The sequence below is a fragment of the Rhinatrema bivittatum genome, chromosome 2 (assembly GCF_901001135.1).
Source record: "Rhinatrema bivittatum chromosome 2, aRhiBiv1.1, whole genome shotgun sequence".
NCBI classification, from domain to species: Eukaryota; Metazoa; Chordata; class Amphibia; order Gymnophiona; family Rhinatrematidae; genus Rhinatrema; species Rhinatrema bivittatum.
The window spans coordinates 264,840,627-264,857,189 of record NC_042616.1 but is presented as its reverse complement, the minus strand read 5'-3'; the positions used below and the strand labels follow the sequence as shown (position 1 = coordinate 264,857,189).

The 16,563-nt window shown below is 44.2% G+C and overlaps 1 protein-coding gene across 2 annotated transcripts in view; it reads right to left on the bottom strand.

Annotated features, from left to right (window-relative positions):
- Positions 1 to 6,293, bottom strand: part of RAMP3 (receptor activity modifying protein 3) — a 349,358-nt gene extending 343,065 nt beyond the window's left edge. The window contains exon 1 of one of the 2 annotated variants that reach the window (XM_029589477.1): positions 5,728 to 6,293. In XM_029589477.1, coding sequence (XP_029445337.1) covers positions 5,728 to 5,779 — 52 coding nt within the window. In that variant the 5' untranslated portion in view covers positions 5,780 to 6,293. The remainder of the gene's footprint in view (positions 1 to 5,727) is intronic. The other variant, XM_029589476.1, reaches the window with a different exon arrangement.
- Between the last annotated feature and the right edge of the window lie 10,270 nt (positions 6,294 to 16,563).

Genomic DNA, 16,563 nt, shown 5'->3' with positions numbered 1-16,563 from the left:
AACCTGGCAATTACCCAAACACTAAGAAGATCCCATGCTACTGATGCAATTAATAGCAGTGGCTATTCCCTAAGTAAACTGCTCCTTTTCGAAATGTCTTCCCTTTAAGGTCACTCTTTGGCTCTTTCCTGATATTGCATTCATAAATTCAGAGGCACCATGATTGCCCCTGCACAGGTTTCTGATTGTGCTCAGTATCACAGAGCTCCATTTACTTAGGGTGAAAGCGGTCGGAGTGGCTTAGTAGGAAGAGCCTCCAAAACTATGAGGGGTCTTATTTCTCCAGAAAAAGAGATCAGTTTAAAAAAAAACAGAAAAGTATGAAAGAAACCCAACAGAGTGGGTACAAAGTACTTAAAGGGCTTTGCATTTTCTGTTTGTGTAGGGTAAACTTTCTATGGAAAATACAATGTATGCAGATTGGTTTTCCAATCCCACTCGAACGCAGCTCTGGGAACACCTCCCCTCACTCCATTAAAGGTTCATGTGCAGAGGAACCCTGAGCATGCTCTGTAGCTGCAGGGAATGGGGCAATTTCTGGCAGCCAGTATACCCAGCTAACTCAGCATTTACCATGGCAAATGGCTTTGAAAATTGCCCTCCACACTGCTCCTTCCACCTGTGGGAAACTGTGGCCCAGTGATGCCTCAGGACATCATTTCTAGAGGCCTTTCAGTGTGGAGCCTTTTTTTTTATTTATTTAACTGTGTTCTCCTTAGTTTGCCCCATGTTTTCTTAATAGCAATCATTTTTTAAAAATGTCATTTCTTCTGTATATTATTTATGCACTTTCGGTTTTGTTTTGATTCATTCATTTAACCGCTAGAAGTGTGCAACACAAACCTTTATATTTTGTGTCAGATTTTTGTTGTTGTTGTTTCATGTTGCTTTTTCTCTTTTTGTTGATTTTTGGTTTGGTTTTCAACTTCTGGCACAACTGAAATGCTTTTAGTATGCACGAAAACCATTTAGCATATGCTCAGATCATTATGGGATGTCAAAACCCCAAAATAAAATGAAATGAAGGTATTTATGGTGTTTTGTTTCTTTCATTAAGGGGGCCATTTACCAAGCGAATCGCACGCGATAAGGGACATTTCGCATGTGAAAAATCCCTTATCACGTGCAATACCAAGATGGGGACGGAGTCGGGGCGGCACCAGCCCCGGAAGAGGAGGAGTCGGGGCAGCACTGGGGCTGATGGCGCGAAACTGACAGCGTTAAACAAGTGTACCTTTCGCTGTCGGTGTAGTTATTTGGCTGTCGGTGTATTTGGCTGTATGGTGTAGTTATTTGGTGCGATCGCTGCTGGCTATTGCAGGACTGCCCCCCGTTTCGCCCCCCCCACCCCCCTTTACCGCGGGATTCACTATGTCGCCCCCGACTCTGCCCCCATCTTGGTATCGCATGCAATAAGGGACTTTTTGCGTGCAAAATGTCCCTTATCGCATGCGATCCACCTGGTAAATGACCCCCTAAGTTTGAAAAGAACATGAAGTGAAAAACTAAACGTGGCTGGTGTTTATGTATCGTTTTCAAACGACAGTGCGCCCATACACAGTACACTTAGGGGCCAATGCAATAAAGTGCACCCAGGCTAGCGCACAGATGTACACACATTTAGACATGCTAGACTAGCACCCGATGTACTATGAAGATTAGAGCTTCCAAAATGTGCACCCAAACAACTGAGGAGCCGATAGCGCAAATCACATTTAAATTCCATGTTCATGAAGCTATTAGCTATTACCCCCCATGCAGAAAATGGTCAGGTGCCCAATGCACACTATTTAACGTGGCAAATTTAACTCCAACCCTGAGAGATTTCCAACATGTAAAAATACAAACTAACCATCGGGTAAAGAAATGCCAGGAGATATGCACAATTGGACTGATACAAAAAAAAAAAAAAGACCAGAAATATTTCCTGCTGGCTTGCAGCAATAAGTCACACCACTAATGAAATTGAGTTAGCTTTCTATCAGACAAAACGTATAATTAATACGGCTTTCACAAATGGTCTGACAAGCCTGCGTTTGTCGTAAGGCACAATCTGAAAAATGTAGAGATCAGTGCATTAAAAGGTATGTTTTGTTTTAAGTTATTTTGCTCCGATTATAACTATATTTATGCTCCATTCCCTCCCCTAGAAAGTTGTCTGTAGATCCAAAATGACTTTCAATTTCACCCACAGCGACGTCTCCTGGGTGCCTGATACATTTGAGCACTAGGGATGCACAATTTTTTCCCTAGTGCATCCTTTTTAACGCAGCAGCTTATTTTACTATTACATCAGGTGCCCAGGAAAAATGGCTGTGCGTGCATTAGGAACATGGGCACTCAATATGAACACCCATTTTAACGCACACCTTATTGCATTGGCCCCTCTGTTGTTATGTGGTGCCCTGGGGATAGGGCCCCATGAATACCAAAATGTAATTAAACAAAATATTTTCCAATTCTTAGCACTGCTCCCCTGTAATTCTTCTGTACATGCACAAAAAGATTAGACGTGATCGGATCTAATACGAAATCGAATCGGAATGAGTTATATGCAGTTTGCATGAGATCAAGTCTGACATCAGAGCCAAGAGAATAAATAAATTCACTGCAGAGGAATTTATGAATTTCAAGCAAGTTTAAGAAAATCCACCAAAATGTCTTCTTCACTACATTTTTACTTATATGCAAAAGCTCCATAAGTGGTAAACTGTGGAGGAGAATCATCAAACTCAAGGGTGTCTGTTTCCTTTGAAACAGGCACCTTTGAGTTGGAAAAGCAGCGGGCATCAAGAGGAATAGAATAAAGGAGATTTGCTGGATTTTTTTTTTTTTAATGACTACTCATCTCAATATATTTCTAAATATTGTACTAATTATAAAATTGATTTTTATAAGGGTGATGATGGTAAACTATTGTGGGCAGACTGCTATCCCCACAATGTGCTAATGCTATCTTCTTTTAGGAAGTCTTTTTTACTATGGGGGGGGGGGGGGAAAGATTGTTAAAGTGTTAGTTATTTTCTTCTTTGGCCGCCTTTTTCTTAATCCCCATTTACAGTAACTTCTAACCCCCTGGTGGTTTGTATTTTTTCTTGCTGTATTTTAATTGTGCCATCCTCAGGCACCAAGGAGAAATTCTCCATGTTCATATTTCATTTCATATTTACCATAAACAAAAAATATATTCTAACTGTAGGCTCTCACATCTCCTTAATTGTAATGTATATGCACATTCAATTTAAAAAAAAAAAACCACATATAGCTAAACAATATATATGTATACTTATATAGGATGACTAGGCAGATCATGGAGAGCCCAGCCTTGAGGAGTTCCTTTTCATGTCTCTTTCGCTCTTCTAGCACTCCCTATCGTATGCCCTGAAGGTGCTGCCACCCTCAGGCCGATCTATGCCTCACGCCTCTGGAGGTTGCGCTGTATGTACTGAGCGCACCGAGCAAGCGATGCGGGAGATGAAACGCGGATTGCAGCCGGAACCTTCCCAAGGACCGTGCAGCTGCAGTCCCAGCCCCGGCGCCACCTCCTCTGAAACTCGATGTCGAATCACAGGTTCTGAGCCCGGCCCAAGCTGCAGACAACTCCTTTGGCACTCTGAAATCGCTTTCCTAATGCAGCGGGTAAGAAAGCTAAATGGGGGGGGGGGTACTGTAACCTGCTGGATCTGTCCTCTGATTATGCTTTCTTTTTGGCTAATTACTGCTGGAAAGTCGATACTAAATCATTCAAAGTACAAGCACTGATTCACCACTGCCCCAGCGCCAAGCAGCGACCAAGAGCGAGGGAAGAAAGTCCGGCTCAGAACCATCAGGTGAAAGGTTTCCACCGGACTCTTAAACGGGAAACACCCTGCAGTTTGTTCAGGGTTTAGTTTATTGTGGCTGCTGCCTCCCTAGAAAGTCAATCTGCTACCCATGCAGCACAGCCTGCTGTCCACCACGCCCCTTCTCTCTCTCTCTCACACACACACAGGGCCCCCCCCCCCCCCATCCTTACACACGCCCCTCCCCCCCACGTGCGCACCCCTTGGAGATTCCTCTTCAGCAGCGATTCAGTGCCACAGGCCCAGGAAGCAGCATCCAGGTTTTCATGAAAGTCTCTCGGGATTTCACGAGCATTCCAGAGAGCAAAGTTTGTCTTCTGTCTATCTATAGCCAACCGGCAAGGTTCAGAAACACAACTGCTTAGTTCTTTCCTAGACCAAACTTAGGAACAGCTTTCACGGAAATGAGAAAACAAAAAATATAGCCAGAAACTTGGCTAACAGTCCCCTCGCAAGTTCCAGCAAGACATTAACTGACGGCTGAAACCTGTTGAGAAAAATGAAAGTCACCGTACTGCCCCTGTAGCATCACTGGCTGCGGAGCCCGGCACCGCAGGGAATTGTCACTTAACAAGAGGCTGCCTACGGTCCTTTCTGCACCGAAAACTGACCAAACACAGCCGACAAACTTTGGGACAGTTAAATCCCCCTTCCCACAAACATGTTCGGACAACCAAATCTGAAAAGCGGATCCTTCATTTACATATAATAAAACTGCATTTTAGCAGTAAAGCGTTTAATACTTTACTGCCCGTAGGCATCCTGACTACAGGGCACAATAACTTTACATTCCCAAAGCCCCAGACCCGATGAAGAACTGACCACGAACATTCCCAAAGCCCCTGAGACCCGATGCCAGACTCCACTTCTGTCTGATTCATTTAAAGTAAATATAGTGCCATGCACTCTTCCCACAGAAATCAAGTTTTATCGTTCTTGGGGGACTGCTTTCCTGTGCTGTTTGTCATCAGAGCCTCCGAACTTCCTCAGTAGCCTCGAGTCCTGCCAAGCCCTACTAGGAGCACCAGCAACAGAAAGAAGAACTCCAGAGGAAAATGAATTAACAAAATGTCAGACACCAATCATTATATCCAAAAGAAAGATAAATTCACTAGCTGAAGGCGAGGAAAATAAAAGGGGATCTGGCGACACCTTCTCCTTTCCCAGGGCAAATTCCCAGAGACGTGTTCTTGAATCCCTCAGCACCATCGATGCTGTAAGGAGCTTTCCTACTGCATTTCAGCAACATTCAGCTGCTCGGTCTTTTTTCTGTTAGCCCACGATTACTTCCAACAGCGCAGAAGATAAGAAGCAGATTTAAGCAGTCGCTAGATTTTCTGCTACATTGTTTTCCCAGTTATCTCCCCCCCCTAACAACATGTTGGAATTAAAGTGAACCCCTTGATTCGAGATTCTTTGAGAGCGGCCCCAATCTCCTCTTATTTCCCTTTGCTAAGGGAGGGAGGAGAGGTGTCCTTTTGCTCAGGATCCCCCTCATGGAATACCGGCGAGAGAAGGGGACTCCGGCAGATCGAACTGTACAAGCACTGCTTCTCCCCCCGCGTTAACCTCCCCGGGAGTAATGAATAGCATCTGTATTTCTATCCAAAACAGTGTCAGCCAAAAAAAAAAAAGGCAATGATGCTTTGCACCGCCTCGGGCTTATTATTATTAAGAGGTATCCATGGAATGATTCCTAATATTTTGTGGTTGAACAACAAATATACATATGTGGTGCGTTCTAGTTATGGTTTACAATATATATAGAGAGAGAGAGAGAGATCCATCCCCTCCAACTAAGCAATTCTTCACAAGTACATTCCAGATACACCTTGGAAAGAAGACTGCCATAAACCACCCTGCTGATGAAAAACCGCTCACTTACCACTTAGCAGGAAAACTAAAAGTAGCAGTAGAGAGAAAGCATATTTATCCATTCCGATGGCAAGGAAAACGCGGATCCCACAGCATGAGAGAAAGAGAGCAGACCAGGCAGAGGGGGGAGGAGAAAGGAGAAGCAACAACTTCAGCTTTTGCAGCCGCAAAACTCAGCCCCGCAACTGCTGCTCGGCCCCCTCGCCCGGCTAAACTTGCGCTGCCTCCTTCTTTCTGGCTGCCTGCGTGGGGTTGTGCTGGATGCTCGCGAGCTGCCCAGAGAGGGGGCTTGGACTGGATGCAGGGTGGAGGGGGGCTGCCGGCCGGTATTGCTCCGCTTCTGCTTCCTCCCGCTCCTCCTCCTGATGTTTGCTGCTGCTGCTGGGAATTAATATACTGTAGGACCGTCCATAGAAGAGCGGCAGCAAGGCGATTCGATGGGAACTTGTTACCGGAGTGCGTGAGAGGGAGTCAGGGAGAGGGCAGAAGACCGAGTCTGACTGCTGACCCTTTTGTACCCACACATACAGCATGGACAAGGATCATGACACCAGCTCGTCTCCCTGTTCCTTCTTTACGTTCTCCTGACAGCCAAGGTTTCCCTCCCGGTGATATTCACCTGACTGATAAAATCATCATTACTCAAGGCTTTAGCTTTCTTAATTTTTAGACACTAATCTCTCTCCCTATAATTTGCTGGGTTTGTCATAAATCACTCTGCCAATAACACTCACAAAAGCTTATTTGCAGCTGCCTTCCCGGGCCATTTAATGATTGGTTTCATTTCCTGGGGGGAGGGGAGGGCTTTCTTTATCCCACCTAAAATTATCTGGTAGGAATCATAATTAAGAGGAAAAAATGCAATATTTTTATCATATTTTTAAGCTGTTCTCTCCCCCCCCCCCCCAAAATGTCTACAGAGCGGTGAATTAATTAAAATGCATTTTGTCCCATGTGGTGTGCACAAGTGTACCAGCACAAACTGTGCTTCTGAACATTGTCTGGTATCCCTGTGGATGACAGTATGTGCCCAAGTACTTGCACTGTCTTTCCAGAATGGAGAGAGGGTGTGTTCCTGGGGGGTGGGGGAGGTCAGAGGAGTGGGTCTACGTGTATATATATATGACATTTTCATGGACCTTTACACTATTATTAAATATAGTATCTCTTGAAGACACTAGCATGCCCATCAGTGTCCTTTCTATGAGAGTCTCTGATTCAAGTACTTACAGCAAGATAGCACACTGATTTTCAACCTTGAAACTTTGATGTTTCTAAAATGTGTCATATGCCCTTAAGGTCTCTTTATTTAATTTTCTATTTCAGGCTATTAAAATATTAATGTTTAATATTAAATGCATTTACAGGTTTCAGGCAGCTTTTACTATTCTGGGACATGCAAAAGAAAGCAGCTTTAATGTCTTTCGATGCTATGATCTACTTAGTTACTGTAAATTAGTAGGTCCATATGAGAATGATGCACTTTGGGGGCGATGCAGTAAATGTGGGCAGAAAACCGGCACTCAGTGTTGAGCACCCATTTTCCTATTGCTTGCCCAGCCACCTGTCTTGGGCTCGCGATCCAATATTAAAATGAGGGATCGCTTTAAAAAGGAGGTGCTAGGGACCAGAGGTGTACTAAGGGGGGGGGGGGGGGGGGCGAGGGGGCGGTCCACCCCAGGTGGCAACAGGGGGAGAGGTGCCACTGCCAGTGGCAGGAAGGTCCTGCCGGTAGCGCAGAACAATGATGTGGCAGAGAAAACCCCACCAGCAAAAGTAAGAACCTGCAGTGGCAGAGGCCAGTGGGGCCGCTGGCATTTCCTGGAGCCGGTGCGGTGGCAAAGAATAGGGCCCAGCTTTACCGCTGGCACTCCGGGAGCTGGCGGGAACTGGCGGCAGAAGAAGAGGCCCTGCAGTGCCACCGGCAGCCAAAGAAGGGAGAAAATGGCCCTGTGAGAGTAAGTGCCAGTGTATGAGGGGGAATGAGGGTGTATGTGTGTGTGTATGAGGGGGTGTGGGTGTGAGTGTGTGTATGAGGGGGTGTGGGTGTGTATATGAGGGTATATGGGGGGGTGGGTGTATGAGGGTGTGTGTGTGTGTATATGAGGGGGTGTGGGTGTGAGTGTGTGTATGAGGGTGTGTGGGTGTGTATATGAGGGTATGTGGGGGGTGTGTATGAGGGTGTGTGTGTTTGGGACGGTGAGTGTATACAAGTGAGAGTGTGTGTGTGCCTGTGGGTGCGTATGTGTGAGAGATTACCTGTGTACGGGGGTGGGGTTAGGGGTGAGAGAGAGGAAGCATGTGTGTATATGCGTGGATGAGACAGAAATCATGTGTGAGAGATACAGAGGAAGCGTGTATGTGTGAGAGACAGATGGAGGAAATGTATGTCATCTCTTTCACACACACACACACACACACTCATGTTCCCTCTGTCTCTCACCAAGCACGTATGTGTGTGAGAGACAGAGGGAGCATATTTTGTATGTGTGTGTGTGTGTACCCCCAGTTCACAACAATCTCAGGGTGACAGGTATGGAGAATGGGGGATTTTTAAAATCCTTAGTTTTAATTACTGGGTGTTATTTGATGTCTGCTGTTTTGAAATATTTTATTGAAGTTTATGAAATTTTTAAGTTTGTTTAGGAGTTTCTAATTACTGAATATTATTCTATTCATTAGCTGTTTCGAAATGTATATTTTTTAGTATGGTTTTACTATTCTGATGTCACTGCTGCTGCTAGCTATAGGGATGTGAATCGTTTTAGGACGATTAAAATTATCGTCCGATAATTTTAATATCGTCTTAAACCGTTATGGAACACAATACAATAGAGATTCTAACGATTTATCGTTATAAATCATTAGAATCGTGAGCCGGCACACTAAAACCCGCTAAAACCCATCCCCGACCCTTTAAATTAAATCCCCCACCCTCCCGAACCCCCCCCAAATAACTTAAACATTTCCTTGCCAAATCCTACCTCCTTCAATCCCCCACCCTCCCGAACCCCCCCCCCCCCCAAATGACTTACATTACCTGGGGGTCCGGAACGGCAGCGGTCCGGAACGGGCTCCTGCTACTGAATCTTGTTGTCTTCGGCCGGCGCCATTTTCCAAAATGGCGCCGAAAAATGGCGGCGGCCATAGACCAACAGGATTCGACGGCAGGAGGTCCTTCCGGACCCCCGCTGGACTTTTGGCAAGTCTTGTGGGGGTCAGGAGGGCCCCCCCAAGCTGGCCAAAGTTCCTGGAGGTCCAGCGGGGGTCAGGGAGCGATTTCCCGCCGCGAATCGTTTTCCGTACGGAAAATGGCGCCGGCAGGAGATCGACTGCAGGAGGTCGTTCAGCGAGGGTTCCGGCGCCTCGCTGAACGACCTCCTGCAGTCGATCTCCTGCCGGCGCCATTTTCCGTACGGAAAACGATTCGCGGCGGGGAAATCACTCCCTGACCCCCGCTGGACCTCCAGGAACTTTTGGCCAGCTTGGGGGGGCCCTCCTGACCCCCACAAGACTTGCCAAAAGTCCAGCGGGGGTCCGGAAGGACCTCCTGCCGTCGAATCCTGTTGGTCTATGGCCGCCGCCATTTTTCGGCGCCATTTTGGAAAATGGCGCCGGCCGAAGACAACAAGATTCAGTAGCAGGAGCCCGTTCCGGACCGCTGCCGTTCCGGACCGCCGCTGGACCACCAGGTAATTTAAGTCATTTGGGGGGGGTTCGGGAGGGTGGGGGATTTAATTTAAAGGGTCGGGGGTGGGTTTTAGCGGGTTTTAACGATTTTAACGATATATCACGATATTTTACCCCCCCAAACGGCAACAATACGATTCCCTCCCCCTCCCAGCCGAAATCGATCGTTAAGACGATCGAGGACACGATTCACATCTCTAATATACTGTCCTTGAACTTCTCTTACTTCTCCTCATTGTCTGAACAATGGAAGCACAGTCACTTTCCATGAAGCAGAAGAAAGAATATGATGACAAGTTGGCAAAACTATAAGGTGGGATGTCTTAGCAAACTGAGGGGAGTTCCAGCTGAAAAGCCAGGAGGGTCTTGATGAACTGGAAAAGGATTGGGCGAACTGGTGGAGTAATTGATGTACAAAGACCAGAGAAAACTCCATGAAACAGCTTTCACCTCACCGCGCTGGTTCCCCGGTCTCTACTCCCCTGACACCTCAGCAGCACCCACTTTGGCGTATCTCGTCCATGTCCCCCTCTTGTGACATCATCAGGGGGTGATGGCCCAATATAAATGGACCCTAGATGCCGGAGGCGCCCGTGCCTTTGGCGCATGCACGAAGGAGCACGAACAAAGGAGCATGCTCCTTTGTCGCTCCTTCATGTGCACCTCTTTGCACATATCTCTTTTCTCTCTTTCTGGTTGTTTTCTTTTTACTGTATCTTGCAGATCCCTACTATGGTAAGATCACAGCCGCTATGGCGACCTTACCACACACCTTTAGTTACAGACCACGTGCCAATTTAATTTCTATCCCCCTTCTTCACCCTCCCTCCCTCCCCTCCCACATCCTAACCCAAATTCTCTCTCCATCTCTTTAATCAACACTAGATCCATAACTAAAAAAGCTCCCATCATTTATGATCTATTAGCTCAATCGAACATAGACTGCCTATGCATCACTGAATCCTGGACATCTGACGGTGACATTTCCCTTCTTAACCTTTGCTGCCCTACTATCTACACCTACTTCCCCTGCCCTCGCCTGTATGGGTGGTCTCATCATTTTCTTCAAGCACTCTCGGTTCTTTTCCTTTTCTTCCCTGTGTCTCCCCAATCCCTTTGAATTAATCCTCTTAACCTCAGATAAGTTTGATCTGTGTTTTTTATACTGCCCCCCTGGCCTCCTACCTCATAATTTATCCCCCCTTATTGAATTCTTCTCTATGGCCTTAGAACACCCAGAGAAATCCATCATCTTAGGCGACTTCAACTTTACATTGACCAATACACTCCGTCAAATACCATTGCAAACTTTATAAGTGCAACCGGTGCCCTTGATCTGCATCAACATATCTCCTCACCTATACACCATGCTGGTCATATTCTGGACTTGATATTCACCAACCCATCTGTCATCTCGCTTGATTCCATCATATCTATCACACCAGTTCCATGGTCTGACCACTACCTCATTCGTTGCAATGTCAATTACAACATCCCTAATGTCGTTCCTTCTACTACCTCACAAGATAACCCAACCTTTTCTCGATCTCAAAACTACATTGATCCTCAATCTTTTAAGGCACTCTTCTTCCTTTAATTCTTAATTCCTCTAGCAATGATACGACTGACATGGTCAATACGTGGGACAATGTTCTCACTACCACTTCAGGTAAACCCACTACTACCCACACATCCCTGTGCTCCAGAACCTCCTATGCCCCCTGGTTCTCCCAAACCTTGATGACATTAAAACAAAACCTCCACAGACTCGAAACGAAATGGAAATATAACATATCTACCTATAATTTGTCTGCAAACCTCTCTGAATTATCTAACTATCGCTCCTCAATTAATGTTGCAAAAAAAGCCTATTTCTCTAACCAAATTTTCCAAGCTAATAATAATCCCAAAATCCTATTCAATACAGTTAAAAAGTTAACCAAGCAATTCAACTCCAACTTTCTATATCCTAAACCCACCCTGAATTTCAATCTATGTGAATCATTCAAGAATTTCTTTCCAAACAAAATTGATAATATAGTGAATACATTTCCCAACTCTTTACTCACCTGCCATGACTCAAAACCATCTCAGTACTGAGACTCCTTCAAACCCATTGCCAACACTGAAGTAATCCAGATAATCTCTAAAATGAATCCTTCCACTTATCCCCTTTCCCCTTGCTCCACAACCCTGCTCAAATCCATGAAAGATGGCATTGAACTGCCTATCGCTAATATTATCAACTCCTCCTTAGCTACCAGATCATTTCTAATTCATTAAAACAAACTGTGATTTCTCCTATCCCAAAAAACCAGAATACCACTACACCTGAGTACAATAGCTTCCGTCCTATTTCTGCACTACCGTTCACTGCCAAAATTATAGAATCAGCTGTACTAAAACAACTTTCTGAATATATGGATCAATTCTCTATTTTAGATCAATACCAGTTTGGATTTAGACAACACTATAGTACTGAAACTCTTCATCTTTCCTGCACAGATATTTTACATCGCGGTTTTGACTCCGGCACCTCTTACATATATGTTTTCTTAGATCCATCTGCCGCATTCGACACAATTAACCATGACATATTACTCACCCTCTTATCAAACATTGGATTAACCAGCACTGACCTACAATGGTTTAAAACATACCGTCTCAATAGAACACAAAGGGCCTCATTTTCCAAGCACTTTACCGCGTGCGATAAATTCGCAAATCGCGTGCTAATAACTACAACTCCAACCTCGCGTTATGGGCCTGAAAAGGATTACCGCCATGAGAGAGAGAGAGAGAGAGAGAGAGAGAGAGAGAGAGAGAGAGAGAGAGAGAGAGAGAGAGAGAGAGAGAGAGAGAGAGAGAGAGAGAGAGACTTACTATAGTGCCTATGCCCTACATAGGTATTTTAACCCCTATGGGAGGGCCACCTACTAACTCGGGGTGGGGATTAGGTATAAGCATCGGGGGTTGGGGGCCACTTTCGCATTCCACATGAGACCTACGGACAGAACAGTGGTCTCTAGTGCAGATTTGCTGGCTGTCGGAGTGAGGACGCTCACTCCAAGCGGAGATTTGGCCAACATTCTCTCCACCTAGCATGTTGTTGCCCAGGTAGAGTGTCCATCAAGCTAGGTAGAGAGAACGTTGCCCAAACCCCTTCTTGGAGTGAGCGTCCTCACTCCGACAGCCAGCAAATCTGCACTAGAGACCACTGTTCTGTCCGTAGGTCTCATGTGGAATGAGAAAGTGGCCCCCAACCCCCGACGCTCATACCTAATCCCCACCCCGAGTTAGTAGGTGGCCCTCCCATAGGGGTTAAAATACCTATGTAGGGCATAGGCACTGTGCGGCGCTAATGTTTTCGTGAATGGCGAAAACATCGCCGCACGCGATTTTTCCCCACTGCACGAAAGAAGCCTCATTTGCATTGGTAACGCCCCCTAATGCGTTACCAATGCGATATTGGAAAATAAGGCCCAAACTTTCATAATCAACAATACTACTTCTTCATGGTTTCCACTAAATACTGGTGTTCCTCAATGATTGGCACTCTCTACAGCTCTATTTAAGATTAGAGATGTGAATAGGAACCGATTCACATGTGGGGGGTTTTTCATCGGGCCCAATCGCGGTTTTGTTTATAGGCTGCGCCCAAGCCAATAAACAAAAAACCCACCCCGACCCTTTAAAACTAATCCCCACCCTCCCGATCCCCCCCCCCCCCAAAAATCCTACTTTTGTCACATAATTCGGAGGATTTTTAAAGGGGTGCGCACTGACACCATTCCCAGTTTTACCAGTTCGTTCATCAGTTCGCCCAGTTGCCAGCTAGGTCATACCAACCCCTCTAGTTTGAAGGCCAGCATTCCCCCCACTTGGCCCAAGCTCCTTAAAACCCTCAGATCTATTTTTTAACTTTTTTAAACTTACAGTTCATCCCTAGCAGAAGAAATGTTACGTGGCAGTGGACTTAGGTGCGCGCCGGGGTACGTAAGTATTTACACGCACATCTCTTGGCCAGGCCCTGAAACGCCCATGCCCCACCCAGACTACTTTTGGAAACAATTGAGATGTGCAAGCCGCAGGAGATATGCATGCATCTTGGCAGCTTTTAAAATTTGCTCAGCGCACGACAGCCCCACATGTGCGTGCATCCATAGTTCCCTCTAAGCTGAGTGCTTGAGCAATTGCTCATACATTTCAGAGTATCACTCACAGATTTTACATGGTCGCTCACATGCTTATTTTCTTTCTGCTATATACAGAAATGCAACACTAATAAATTGTTGGTTTAAAAAAAAAATTGTTGCTCAAACGAAAAAAAAAAATGGCAAACGCCTAGTCACTCCTTGAGGGAACATTGCATGCATCTCCCTAATTTGGTGCGCACCTGGCTTTTTAAAATCATCTTTAAGTTTCTGTTATAATTCTAGGTTAAAAAATAAAAATAATCAAGCAAGCAGCGATAGGTTGATTGAAAAACTGCTTGCAAGTGATTGAGCCTGCTCCTTGCCCATCCCCCCATGGGCTCCAGGCTGTCTAAGACTAAATAAAGAAAAAAAATGCATTACTTAATGCTTCCTCCTTAGAATTTAATGGAAATGAAACAGAATAAATCACAATGAAACACTTTTTTCATTTGCAGCACTATTTCATTTCATTTCAACTAAACAAAATTGAAAAAAAAAGTTTTGTCATTTTTTTCATTTTGTTTTGAAATAAATGCACATCCCTATAAATAGTTGTTTCCACCTACAACTATTCAAAATCTTCTTCCTTCCAGTTGTGTAGTCACACACCACTTTGTCACAAAATATATGCAGGCAGGGTGTGTGAAGTGGCCCTCATCTTATTTTAAGTTTCCAGAAGGCTATAACAGATGTTTCTTTTTCTAGAGAAAATCAGAAAATATGCAGTTCACTTTCTGGAAAAAGTATGGGCAGCATATTTCATATATAATTTATCTTCAAGTTTTCATATATAATTTATCTTCAAGTCTTCCCCATCACTATAAGAATAATAATGACTACTTTAAAGTAATTTTTGAAGCAAACCTTCAATCTTTCCCGTATTAATGAAAATTCACTTTTCTCTTCATTATAGTATGTCACTCCCATGTATTTTATCCCCTTCTGTTTTCAGTGAAATGAATAAAGATCTAACCATAAAATAGCCATTTTACAATGAATCTTAAGGAAGACAGCTTCTGATCTGGACCAATGATTTTGTAACTGGCTAAATCTGAAAAAACACCCCAATAGTGTCTGTCTATTTATTTATTTATTTATTTATTTATTTATTTATTTAAAAAATCTCTTATATGCCGCTACTCATTACATCGCAGCAGTTTACAGAATGCCATACACATTAACATAGTTGTGTCTACATTAAAAACATATAAAACTCTCAGTTCTGAATTCCTCAGCATACAGAATGTTGGGAATTATTAGTAAGGGAATGGTGAATAAAACGGAAAATGTCATAATGCCTCTGTATCGCTCCATGGTGAGACCACACCTTGAATACTGTGTACAATTCTGGTCGCCGCATCTCAAAAAAGATATAGTTGCGATGGAGAAGGTACAGAGAAGGGCTACCAAAATGATAAGGGGAATGGAACAACTCCCCTATGAGGAAAGACTAAAAAGGTTAGGACTGTTCAGCTTGGAGAAGAGACGGCTGAGGGGGGATATGATAGAGGTGTTTAAAATCATGAGAGGTCTAGAACGGGTAACTGTGAATCGGTTATTTACTCTTTCGGATAATAGAAGGACTAGGGGCCACTCCATGAAGTTAGCATGGGGCACATTTAAAACTAATCGGAGAAAATTCTTTTTTACTCAACGCACAATTAAACTCTGGAATTTGTTGCCAGAGGATGTGTTAGTGCAGTTAGTATAGCTGTGTTTAAAAAAGGATTGGATAAGTTCTTGGAGGAGAAGTCCATTACCTGCTATTAAGTTCACCTAGACTAGAGAATAGTCACTTAGAGAATAGTCACAATAGACTTCGTTTTTGGGTACTTGCCAGGTTCTTGTGGCCTGGATTGGCCACTGTTGGAAACAGGATGCTGGACTTGATGGACCCTTGGTCTGACCCAGTATGGCATTTTCTTATGTTCTTATGTTCTTTATTGCTTTTTTAAAGATCTTTATATCGCCCTGTGTTCTGAGAAATTCTTGCAGGGTATTTCACAAGTCCGGGCTAGTGATTGAGAGGACTCTGTCTCTCACTTCACCTCACCAATGTGTGCCTGTCTAACAGATTCTTATTTTGTGATCACAATGCAATGCAGTTTAGAAATGGAAGGGGTGAGAACTAGGGTTCATATCCTGCTTCCCCCTCCGGCACTCAGTGTGACTTTGGGCAAGTCACTTTATCTACTGCTACCTAATGTGCTCACTTAAGAGGGTAATTGTAATAGTCAGCACATACATCAGGGCTTCCCAAACCTGTCCTGGGGACCCCACAGGGTTTTCAGGATATCCACAATGAATATACATGAGATACATTTGCATATACCATCCACAATGAATATGCAAATTTGCATATCTGTATATGCAAATGTGTCTCGTGCATATTCATTGTGGATATCCTGAAAATAGGACAGATTTGGGAAGCCCTGACATACATGCATAAGTTACTGCAATATTTTATAAACTGTGTGGCAGGAGATACATAGTTTATCTCTGCCCCAAAAGTATGTATGTATGTATGTATGTTTTGGTTTGCATAAATATTTGTCATGCAGGAAAACACATACTATCTGTATCCATTTTATAAATGTACATGCATATTTTTTTGAGCATAAAGGTTTTATTAAAATTTTCAGTTGCAATACAAAAAAAAATAACATGGCCTCTTACAAAGAGAAAAACAGAGAGGTACCATATGCAGAGTATACTGACACCATGCACATCACAAAAAATCCAGAACAAAACAATAGAATCATCCACCCCTCGCGCCCCAGAATGAGCAGCTGAGCACTAAAATTGTGGATATGTAATCTAGAACAACAACTTCTAAGAATAAAGACGGAAGAAAAGAAAGGAGCATGACATACCTTTCCATCCCCAAAACATGGCATACATGTGATAAAGTTGTTACATACTATACATGTGATAAAATTGGTACACACTTCTGGAGGCCG